Source organism: Rhinolophus ferrumequinum, chromosome 12 (assembly GCF_004115265.2).
Source record: "Rhinolophus ferrumequinum isolate MPI-CBG mRhiFer1 chromosome 12, mRhiFer1_v1.p, whole genome shotgun sequence".
Lineage (NCBI taxonomy): Eukaryota > Metazoa > Chordata > Mammalia > Chiroptera > Rhinolophidae > Rhinolophus > Rhinolophus ferrumequinum.
This window is the reverse complement of record NC_046295.1, coordinates 23,070,451-23,083,236: the sequence shown is the minus strand read 5'-3', so window position 1 is coordinate 23,083,236 and position 12,786 is coordinate 23,070,451. Positions and strand designations below refer to the sequence as shown.

Sequence of the window (12,786 nt, the reverse complement as noted above, 5' to 3'; positions counted from 1 at the left end):
AATTTATATTAAGTAATTGCATAAAAAACATTTAAAGATTAGTTTTCAAGTTACCTATCCTTGAAAAATATAATAAAATTACTTACATTTTCTTTTATCAGCTAAACAATGTGAATGATGCTAAGGAAAAGGCATCTAATGAGCTTGATTCTACCAAACAGAAGATAGAATTTCACACTAAAAGTATAAAGGTATTATGATTTAAAATAGCTTTTTCCTTTTGTATTAAGAAACAAACGTAATTATTTAGGGAAACTTTTTAAGTAGAGATCTGAAAAATGCATCTTCCTATTTCTTATTAAGTATGTGTGGAGATACAATTTTAATCTTTTATTGTTGATCAAAGTAACAAAAATGTTTTTTCATTAAAAAAAAAAGCTTGACTAGAGGTTGTTGTGGTTAATGGAAACAATTATTTCCCAGATTTAATTATAATACCATAGATTCAAAAAATGATTTAAGATTTAATGTCTACTAGTTGATACATAATAAACACATTTTACATAAGCACATCAGTATTTGGAGTCAGTTTTCATCTTTTTAGGGTGGAGCCATTATTTTTAGTACATCATGCCTGGTAATGGGCTGAGGCCATACCTGGCTCAGGTCCACGACAACAGTTTATTTTATTTTCTGTGCTGGTTTTACGGCCTACATCTTTGCAATGTTATACTGAATCAAGTCTGCGTTGTTCAGTATTGTTGGAATTTTTTTGAGTTGGTTCATGTTGAGTTTGTCATGGTTATGCTTCAGTAGAATTCGTTAAGGAATAAATGCTCAGCAGCATTTTATGCCACATCTTTGAGATTTGTGTTAGTATTTGGAATGTCATTGAGAAGTAAATGTTCTTACATTAGATATGAGAGATTTATTTTTAGAATTTTATTTTCATGTTATTTAAAATTTTTTGAGTTACCAAGTTATATTTTTTTATAATGGGTTGAAAGAAAAGAGTGTTTTGGAATAAGCTCTTATTAACATTTTATGTTTAAATGTTAAAACAACTAATTTTCTAATTACTGAACTAAAATATTACACTTAGAAAATATAGTCAATAAAATACCTTAATGTTTAGCATTGTGATTCTTTTATGTTAAAGCTTTGGAAGTTCATGATGTGTTTTATATTTGTATCCCCCACCCTTTTACTGACCAGCCATCACACAACCTCTGTTTTTGGTGTCTCTGACAGGACCTTCAGGACAAACTGGCTGATGTCAGTAAAGAGTTAAGTCATTTACGCACTAAGTGTGCCGATAGAGAGGCTCTCATAAGCACTTTAAAAGTGGAACTACAAAATGTGCTGCACTGTTGGGAGAAAGAAAAGGCACGAGCAGTCCAATCTGAATGTGAACTGCAGAAACTTTCCCAGGCTTTCCAGAAGGATACCGAGGTATTACCTGAGACAAGAAGACTGTCAGGAAAAGCCTCCCACTAATCTCAGTTTTGTAAATTGATGTACATCAAGTAACTATTTTTAGTCTTATTTGACTTAATTCAAAAAAATTGTTCTTAGCTGACTCTTTTGAACTATTCATGCCAGCTGTAAAACCAGTCATCCTGGTGTCATTCTGTTTTGTAAGAGAAGTAATACAGATTAATCCTTCTATCACGTGTACAACTGTCTCTATTTAGAACATCCTCCTTCAAGCAGCTATGCTCCTGAGTCCTGTCAAGGTGTGCCTGATAGCCAATGACAAAATTATTATTACTGTTATTATATTATTTTTGGTGAATTTCTTGATTAACTTTTATTATAATAATTATTATTTTTTATTTCAGTTTTCAGTTGCTTGACATGGTAGAAAGAATGTTTTTTTTTGTAATCAGATGAAAAACTGGACTTGAATCCTGGTACTTCTATTTACTAACTATGTGAACATAGATAAACCACACAGCTTAGTCTCTCCACATCTGAGTTTCATTATTTTCAAAACAGGAATAATATTTACTTTAATATTAGACAATCTCCTCACTCTTCAGATAAAAATTTAGAAAAATACAAATCCCACAAAATTATAACTTTATTTGGATGCCCTAGAGAGTTAGTTGCCTGTCCATTTTTATTTATTAATGACTTCTTAAAATATGATGACAAAACTTTCATATTCTGTATGAGCCTGTGTGAATGGAATTGTTATCTTGTATTTTCTTTTACCCATGGGATATAGAGCTAGTCTAGCTAGTATAGAACTGGTTTATCTGCGTTGTCCTGCATATTGAGTTCATTACTCCAACAAATATGAACATGAATGCCAAGAGAGAAAAAAGGAAACATTCTTTCCCCTCTTCTTATAGTCTGGGATTTAAATTGTGTCCACATGAAGGGGCTGGAATTGTTCTACACATCAGATAATGATTAAAGTAAAGGAAACTGGAAGCCTGACTATATTGTAAAGTCAGCATGTCTACAGCATTGTGGTTGGGTTCAACATGTGTGAATTGATTTTGGACCTCGAGACTCTCCTTTCACGCCAAATGGATGATTATCATGCATGGTTTGTCACAGTCCAAGCAAAAAGGACATAATGGCGACACAATGAATTATCCTTGAGGATGAACTCGATGGCAAATGTTGCAGGGGGATGGTTTTAAGTGCCTGAATATTACATTTGGTTAGTTATATTTAATCAGATTTTTAAACATCTCAGCCCAGTTGAAAATGCAAAAGACGTCTTTAATTGCGTAAAAAGGAAAAAGGCATAGCATGTTTATGAAGACTCTTCTGATATCCTAACTTGTTTATGATTTTGATTACATACTCAATTTTTTGGATTTTCAGTTGTTATATTTGGAAAAAATAAGGTGGCATATAGGGAGAATTTTTAAAGATACACATTTTGAAATATGTCAGAAAACTTTCCCCACAATTTCTAATTACAAAACGTTAACTATGCTATATTCTGTTTTTATTATCTAGAAGATTAGAATTTCTATTTTTTTAAATTTATTGGGGTGACAATTGTTAGTAAAATTACATAGATTTCAGGTGTACAATTCTGTATTACATCATCTATAAATCCCATTGTGTGTTCACTACCTAGAGGCAGTTCTCCTTCCATCACCGTATATTTGATCCCCCTTACCCTCATCTCCCACCCCCCCACCCCCTTTACCCTCTGGTAACCACTAAACTATTGAGAATTTCTATTTTTTCCCCTCTTAAAATTTCTCCTTTAAAAATTTTTCTTTTTCTGCTGATCTATTAAATCTTGAGGGAATTTATTTTATCTACATAAAATTTTCATTTTGCAGCTTCACAGTTACCTTGTCTTGAGTTCCGTTATTTGGGGCTTTATAAGATGAAACACCTTATAAAGATGGCCATTTGGCATTTAGTAAGTAAACTCTTTGTGTGTTCAAGATGAGATCAGCTTTTTACTGAATTCTATAGCACAGTATTTCTAGGTCATTAAACTGGATAGCTTAGTTATTGCAATGGCAATATAATTTTAAAGAACTTTCTTTTACATATTTCTAATTGGACAGTTTTGAAGGTATGTCTTGGACATCTATGTCCATTTTTTTTCCTGTTACTTTGTAATATTTAAACACCTAAAAATGCCCTGTGTGCCAAACACTATATGAACTTATAGGTGGGTAAAACAAATGAGCCCATCTTCTATATCTTTCATATCACTGTCTGCTTTGCCTAAGGGGCTTGGGATAGATTTCCTATAAGTGGTAAGTAAACCGGAATCTCTGGAGAAAAAAGCTGAGTAATTGTGTACCTGTAAAGTACAGATATTGGTCTAACTTTTTCTTTGACAGAGTTGAGTAATGCTCTTCTCTTTATATTGTTTTTTTTTTTTGACTTAAAATAACATCTGTTTTAGCAAATATAAATATGAAATTGTAGAATGACCATACTGACTTGCAGTTAGAAGGGCTTAGAAATAACTAGTTCAGGTACCTCATATTACAATTGAGGAAGCTGAGGCCTGAACATGCTCTTACTCAGATCACGTCCTCAGTAGTAGCAGAGCGGGGGTCAGAACCCTGTTCTTCCGGCTTCTAGATTTCAGATTTTAGTTTTGAATACTAAGTGTAAGCAATTCCCAGTTTCTTTCTGATGCTTAGTTTTGAATTTTAAAAAAAAAGTGACAATATTCTGAGACTTTTCATTCTGAGTATTTCAATTCCTTTCCAGGTTCTTGAAATAAATTCTTTACCGTGTGTGTTATGTGTTTTACTTCTAAGAATGTTTGTATACTGGAATTAATTTCTTTTTTTCCCTCTCACAGGAGAAACTAACTTTCCTTCATACCTTGTATCAGCACTTGGTAGCAGGCTGTGCGCTCATAAAACAACCAGAAGGCATACTGGATAAATTCTCTTGGTCTGAGCTTTGTGCCGTCTTGCAGGAGAATGTTGATGCCCTGATCGCAGACCTCAACAGAGCTAATGAGAAGGTAACTGTCCTCAGGCACCAGATACCTCCATTAAATTCAGTGACATTTGTCCACATCACAGTATCATTAAGAGGGGCTGACATTCATCTTATTTCAAAAAGAATTTGGATGTTAATAATTCAATACCATTAATTATGGCTTGTCTACAACTCAGTTTGATGCCATTGCTGTGGGCATGTAAATGTGACTGAAGTCTCTATGAAGTCTCTAAGCTCCACTTTCTGTGCAGGACATGCTAATACTACTAGCCAGTATTAGCCACAGGGACCTAATTAAAAGAAAATAAATTAATCTTACTGATGAAGCAATTCAAAGAACTTAGTCATTTACATTAATAAACCAACTCTTTATGTTAGCATGAAATAGAAACAAGATACAGTTATTCAAAAACACGATCTTAAAATTCTGCGCTTAGGAAATAATGAGGTGTTACTTTAAAAGCACTTACAAATTTTAAGTTATGTTTATGGCATTTCTTAAAATATAACAAACTGTATCTTACCAACCCATTCAGTGCTTTAGATTGTAAGAAGTATATATTGTAGGAGAAAATGGAAGACTTTTATAGTCACTTTATCATTCACAAGTCTAGGAATTAAGTCTTTCAAAAAAATTTAAAAGCCTTCTTTTGGTTATAGAAAATTAAAAGAGCTTAGCAGGCTAACTATGCCACCATTAAAGATATGGATTCTTATCTTGGGTTTATTGAACTGGTCAGAACTATGTTTATGTGGTCTAATTTCCAGATCTTAATTGCAATGACATTGGCTCTTAAGGAACACGAAAATAAAAAACTTGTTTCCCAAAGGTTTTTTTTTGTTTTGTTTTGTTTTTAATTTTGGCCCAATTTTAGGGTGAGGGAGAGCATTTTACCTCGGTCTGATTGGCACACATAACCATAGGCACTGAAAAGTAGGAGTGAGGAAATGAGAGAATACATCGTGAGAGGCAAAAATGTTGTCCATGATTGTGAATGTGTGTATAACGGGTTTGAAAATTATTGATAATTAAAATGATTCCATGTTCTCTGAGATGATATTATAGTTTAATAATTTTTTATGATTTCAAAACATCATGAATTGTCATATTTGTTACATGATTAGAATTTTCTTTCCAGTGTTTTAAATGTGAATAAAATGGTTGGAAAATTCTATTTTATTATATATACAATGTTCGTAGATTTGTAAATCTCATTTAAATACTTTCTTTCTCTTTGAGCTATCTGACTAGCTTGACCTTTGATTCTAGAAGAATATTCTTCTTAATTTTTTTTTTTTTTTTGGTAAAATGAGTAGCTTTACTAGAAAGAGAAGAATAAAAAATTTGTCACCTAAGCATACAAATGGCACCATTTTCTGCTAAAATATGATAATTTGCCCTACTAATCCCTGTTTCATAATTTCTCTATTTTCATTTTAACTTAAAATGTTTATATGATCTTAAGGAATAAAATATAGTAGAAAATTTTGGATGTTTTTGGATGTCAGGATATCTCATTCTCTGTTGCATTTTTTCCATTTAGATATGTCATCTAGAGTACATCTGTAAAAACAAGTCTGATACGATGAGAGAGCTTCAGCAGACCCAGGAAGACACCTTCAACAAAGTAGCAGAGCAGATCAAAGCCCAAGAGAGCTGCTGGCAAAAACAAAAGAAGGAACTGGAGCTGCAGTACTCGGAGCTGCTTCTGGAGGTGCAGAAGAGGGCCCAGGTATGCTGCTTCCAGACAGAGCTTTAAAAAATGGCTGCTCATCTTTACTTCAGGTGTTTTCTTTCTGTACCACTGCCAAGTCCATTTGAAACTTCTTGAGCACTACACAGAACTTGTTAGGCACAAGTAATACATATGCAAACACATACACGTTAATGGTTATGTGTTGTGTACATGTGTGTATTAATGATTGTCTTTCACTGAAGTTTGAAAATAGATGGGTTTCTGGTTAATATATCTCAGGATGCATTGATCAGTTAAATGCTAAAATTGTATTTCTTTTTTTTAATTAAAGTTTTTGGAGTGACAATTGTTAGCAAAGTTAGATAGATTTAAGGTGTATGATTCTGTAATACATCATCTATATATCACATTGTATGTTTACCACCCAGAGTCAGTTTTCTTTCCATCACCATATATTGGACCCCCTTTACCCTCATCTGCCATCTCCCTTCCCTTTCCTCTCTGATAACCACTAAACTATTGTCTGTGTATTTCTTTTTAAAATAAAAGGTTTAGAGGTTTGGCAAAATATTACCAGTTTTTATGTAGGTATCCTTTTATCCAGTTTATTCTACTTGTAGGTTCCTCTGCGAGCCATCATTTTAATTCATTTGGGGTTGAAATTTCCTATAGCTCCTAACATTGTATAAGAACTAGAGTTATAGTTTTAGACCCTGTATCAAAATAATTGACTGTGAGATGTATCATGTCTTCTATGCTGGATTTGATTGGGAACAGAAGTTATGGGGTAGTTAACATAACCGTATTTTTCCCTACACAAATTATTGTCAATATAATTTATATTGTTGCCCAATCAGGAATAACATAATGGTAGTATATACTTTTTTCATATTGAATTTAATAATAGGTCACTTGTGCTCAAGATAGGATGCTTAGGAACCAGAAGGTTGTATGTTCTTCCCATGTTTGGTTCAGTATTTAACCTCTTATTTGGTCCACTCATGTGTATATTGGCAAGTATAATTAAAATTGTTGTTGTCTGTGTGTTTTTGTTTGCCGATAAACAGTTTTGGATTGCTTAAAATAGGACCATTTTGTTTTCCCAAGCATAAGGGCCCTATGTGCACTTAGACCTTTCTCTATGAATTTGAATGAATCAATACACTCCCTTAGGGTAGCCGTTTGTTCTCTGTATTAAGGGTGCCTTGTGATTTGCTCTGCATTATCTACTACTGACGTAAAAGACCTAAACTATTTATTTTATATTTTTTAGCAGTAGCATTGACATACAGTGAACAACTCTTACATGTACAATTTGATGTTTTGGTCAGTGCAAACAGCCATCTAACTATCATCCCACTTAAGACTTAAAACATTTTTATTGCACTAGAAAGTTCTCATGCCCACCTCCAGTCTGTTTCCACTCTCCATAGACAACCATTGTTCTGATGCCTAATATCATAGATTACATTCACCTGTTCTTGAATTTCCTCTCAATGGTGTATTTCCTCATTTGGTGTATGTCTTTGGTGGTTGACTTATTTCACTTAATATTTTTCATATTCATTCATGTTGTTGGATATATCAGTAGTTAATTCTTTTTCTATGGCCGAGTAGTATTCCATTTTATAATTATACCATAATTTGATAGATTGTGAATTGATAGATATTAGATTGTGAATCGATGGATATTTGTTTTTTTTCCAGTTTTTGGCTATTGTAAATAAAATTGTCACAGATGTTGTTATACAAGTGTTTTGTTGACATATGTTTTGATTTTTCTTGGTTAAAAGTGCAATTGCTAGGTTATAGGATAGGTGTATATTTATTAAAATCCGTCAAAGTTTTTTTTAACAAAATGGTTGTATCACTTTATATTTCTATCCTCAATGTATTGGAGTTTGCATTGTTTTATATGCTCTGCAACATTTGATATTGTCAGTCTTTTAAATTTTAGCCATTTTAGTTGTTTTAAAATGGTACTTCATTGTGATTTTAATTTACATTTTCTTGGTGATTGATGATGTTGAGCGTTTTTCATGTACTTATTGGCCATTCATACATTTTCTTTTGTGAAGTTTCTCTCTAAGTATTTGCCCATTTAAAAATGTGGGTTGTTTGTGTTTTTATTATTGATTTGTAAGAGTTCTTTATATATTCTCGGTACAAATCCTTTTTCATATATATGTATCAGAAATATTTTCTTCCAGTTTCTCATTTGCCTTTTCAGTTTTTAACGTTTTTTTTGATCATAAGTTTTAAAATATTATTGAAATCCAACTTACAAATCTTTTTCCCTTTAGAGAATTTATTTTTATGTATTAAGTAATCTTTCTGTATCCCAAGGTTGTGAAGATAATCTGTTGTTTCCTTTTTTTTTTTTTTTTAAGATTTTATTGGAGAAAGGAACAGGACTTTATTGGGGAACAGAGTGTATTTCCAGGACTCTTTTGGGGAACAGTGTGTTTTTTCCCAGGACCCATCAGCTCCAAGTCAAATTGTCCTTTCAATCTTAGTTGTGGAGCACGCAGCTCAGCTCCAAGTCCAGTTGCCATTTTCAATCTAGTTGTGGGGGGCACAGCCCACCATCCTATGTGGGAGGCGAACCAGCAACCTTGTTGTTAAGAGCACACACTCCAACCAACTGAGCTATCCGGCCATCCCAATCTGTTGTTTCTTGTAGTTTTATAGTCTTAGTTTTTGTGTTTCAGTCTGTGATCCATTTCAGATTAATTTTTCCATGTGATGATGGATAGAGGCTGAGGTTCATTTTCTCTCTGCATTTACTTGACTTTCCCACACCACTTGTTCAAGACTTGACTTTCTCATTGCATAGCCTTCCTCTTTTTGTGAAAAAAACAATTGATCCTATATGGGAACCACAGGTTTGTTGTCCATTCCCATAGTTTTGCCTTTTATGGAGTGTCATATAAAGGGAATCATACAGTGTGTAAAGGAAAACTAGTGAAATTATGTAGCATTTTTGATATGACAAAGAAATCTGTGTAAAAGGTATCCATCCTTTATTTTCAGGTTTTTTTCCCTCCCCAAAATAAGACTGTTTTATGGGAGGAGAATTTTTGAATACTATTTTTGAAATTATACACACTAAGAAACATTTTAATACTAGGAATGCTTCTGTCCCATTTGAAGGAAATGTTCTTTATGTTTGCTTTAAAAATATTGGCCTTTAATCGCCTTATGCAAAGAACATAGGATTTTTTTTTTTTTTTTTAAGGAAAATTTGCTCTTATAGTCGTTTCCAGCCTTACCATCAAACAAGCTTTGTTCTTCAGGAATAATTCACAGTAAATAATGCAGTACCTCTGAGGGTCCCTGTGGAATATCCGAATAATTTAAAACAGAATTCTGACATGTTGATCAGTTCCAAATTATTTTTGCAAACTATATCTTTTTTTGATTGTATATTTTTTTCTCTTTACGTTTGAAAAGCTTTTTATTCAGTGCCTATTATTGGTAAAACACTGTGGTAACCACCAAGGAAAATTGTATAAAGGATTATTTAATTCATTCAATATTTATTAAATACCTATGGGGTATAGAGCACGGTGACAGGCGCTGTAGTAAATAATTCCTGGCCTCTAGGATTACTTTATTGTATTTGAGGGAGAGTAGATATATACACATGATATAAATAAGTAGTGTAGGACTTAAATGCTTGAGTAGTTTAATTATGTTCAGAGATGGTCAAAGTCAGTGTGAGTGAGAATGATAGTAAAGGGAATAGTCTAGTCATGGAATAGATAGATTCTGAAATGGGTTCTGAAGATTACTAGAATTTGAATAATGTTAGGGGAGTGGAAACGGAGAGAACCTAGGGTTGCTAGAGAACGTGGTTAATTTGTGAAAAGTGCTGGTGAGGTTCCTGTCTGGATACCAAAGGAGCAGATGTTTCTCTCCTTTTTCTTCAAGTCGAGGCTTATGGGAGAAAGTGAAGCCTTTCCATGAGAAGGCATGTTGGGGGTATTGTGACTTGAGTGGAGAACCTTGGTTTAGTAAAGACAAAGGTTAAGCAATAGGATTGGATTGACATAATCTGACATAGCATTGAAATGGGCATGGATGGCTAGGGGTGATGATAGCTGGAACTAGGGTGGTAACAATGGAGATGAATCAGGATGTATGTCTTTCTTGCTGATGGTTTTGATTTGGGAATGCAGAGAATAGGGTGAAGGAAGGAAGAGTTAAGAGAGACTACAAAATTTTTGACTTGGATGCTTTGGTGAATGTTGGTGCAATTTCCTTATATAAAGAAGACTGTTATGAACCCTTTTAGGACTAAAATCAACAGTACTGGCCTGAATACTTGAGCTGGAGATGGCTGTGAGGCATTTTACTGGAGATGTCTACTAGGCAGTCAGATCTGTGATTCTGGATGTCAATGGAGATGCCAGGGATGTAGAAATGTACATCCATTAAGAAATGAACAAAACTCATTAAGTATAAATATTACTGAGGTTTTTTCTGTCAACCTAATATGTCACTAAGAGCTTTGAAAATTTAATTTCATTATTTAAAAATCTTTAATTAAAATATCCCTCTTTATTAATCCTAGTTACATAGTTGATATTGGCCTGGTTGATATATATTTTTTAATAACCTTTGATACTTGTTATTTGATTATAATTACTTAAACCAAGAATGATTTAAGACAGCAGATGGTTGTTAAACGGTCTTTAGAGATTATTTGTTTTTAAACAGACTTCACATGTATTCTTTTCTTTCTTTTAACGATTTTTATTCTTTTAGCAATTGTGAATGGCTTCTCTTTCTTACAAATCTTATGAAATCATCCATAGTGGTAGTAATTAGTATTAATCTGAACTTTTTAATATATAATCATTACAAATGATCAAAATTTGGGGGCCACGAAATGACATAAAAACCTTCAGAAATTGCTTTGTTTCATGCCACTACTTCCGCTAGGTAACCTAAAATGAAAAGTGGCTGGGTAAGGCAGGAATCTCAGTCCTGTTTTTAAAAAATTCTATCATGTTCCTGTTTTTCTTTAGATGGAGAGAAGTGGGGTATTTGTGGTAATGTATTTTAAATTTTTATTTTTTTCTGTCCATGTTTTGATTACCTTCTCATCCTCATCCCAGAACCACCTATTTCTGGCTGCCTCTTTAAAATCCTGTTAGCTTTAACCTGATGGGTTGTGGAAATAGACCAGCTGTACACCGTAGAGGAGTTTGCAATCTATCATGCACTAAAATTAAATCTTTTCCACGATTGCCTTACTTTACTTGTATTCCTCCTTCAATATTCCATTTGATTTTGACCAATGGGTTTGAATATTATTTTTAAATATTTAAAATATCATTGGCAAATATAATTTTTCACCATTTTTATTCTAAAATGTAAGTTTTGTTGGAAAAATACTTCTGCCTGAGATTTTGAGATCTGTAAATATGTAAATAGGTGGCCACCTGGAATCTGATTAAATTCATGTTTATTTCTACTACATAGCTATGACCAATGTGCCTCTTTTATCTTAGATTTTCTATAGTTTTCCTTTTTTGCTCTAAGTGAGCTGATGGAATTGATTTTGGAGGGAATATGGAATTAACCTTTATAATTTTCATATACTTCCCTCATTCTATCCCTGTTCTCTGCAACCCTGCTGTTACCCTTGGCAGTCTTTATTTGTGTTTCTGATTCTCCACCCCTTTACTAAAGCATAGAGACTGTTCCAGGATTTTGTGGCTTTTCATAACTTTTCAGATAAAGTTTAAATTCCTTAGTTTAATCATCTATTATCTATCTAATTTTATCTTCTAAAATTTTCATCATTCTCCTGTTTTCTTCAGACGCACTGGATTATTTGTACTTCCTTAGAACACTGTTTTCTGGCTCTTCCTTTTTCACATGCTAGTCTTCCTGCTTTCTCTAGCTACAATTTGAGTGTCGGTCTCTTAAAAGCAGTTCCAAGCAGTTCACCTGGCTAGTGCTTCTCACAGTTTCTGGCTTCTCTCAGCTGCTCCCAGTGGGATCCCACCTCCTTTGCAAGTGTCCTTGTCTGGAGCTCTGGGACACAGTCCCGATGAGAGCGAACCGCTACCACAGCTTGTCTGCCAGTGGAGATGTGGTGAGGGGCAAGCCACAGTTCCTTTATTTCCTCATTCCTTTGTTTCTCACAGAAGTGGATGGGTCAGACTTAGGAGGAGAGTTAGAGTAAATAAAGGGAATTATAGTATAGAAACATTTAAAACCATGTCTAAAATACAGCCTTTTCCCTGCCCAAGGGCAAGCATTGAAGAAGTTGAATCATTCAGAGAGTGGCCTTTTGTATATGGCCTTTACTCTTTTGTGCTCAGGATTGTACCTCTGAGTGCCTCCTTCTACTTACTGTACACCTTTGGGAACCTGTCCTTTAGACTCAGAATTGCTTTTGGTTCAGAAGTTACTTTCCTTAGCAGTGTATTTGTTCAAGTTTGAATTTTTTTGGCTACTACCTGTCAACATTGTCAATGGTAGGCTTTGACACCAAATCTTGCAGAGTAGTCAAGAATTTGTACGAGGGCAGACAATTAAGTTTGAGAACTCATCCTAGAAAAAGTGCTACACACCTCATTGCTGAATATCACTAAGGTCACCTTTGAAGTACTCCCCTTGGGAAGCTATGCACTGTCGCCAGCACCTAGTCCACCTTTCAAAGCAATTTTGGAACTCTTTTTCT

At 33.8% G+C, this 12,786-nt stretch overlaps 1 protein-coding gene across 1 annotated transcript in view; it reads left to right on the top strand.

The window, feature by feature from the left end:
* CCDC171 (coiled-coil domain containing 171) overlaps window positions 1–12,786 on the top strand; it is a 267,732-nt gene that overhangs the window by 92,349 nt on the left and 162,597 nt on the right. The window contains exons 13-16 of the mRNA XM_033124173.1: window positions 102–191; window positions 1,192–1,392; window positions 4,244–4,411; window positions 5,934–6,122. Coding sequence (XP_032980064.1) covers window positions 102–191; window positions 1,192–1,392; window positions 4,244–4,411; window positions 5,934–6,122 — 648 coding nt within the window. The remainder of the gene's footprint in view (window positions 1–101; window positions 192–1,191; window positions 1,393–4,243; window positions 4,412–5,933; window positions 6,123–12,786) is intronic.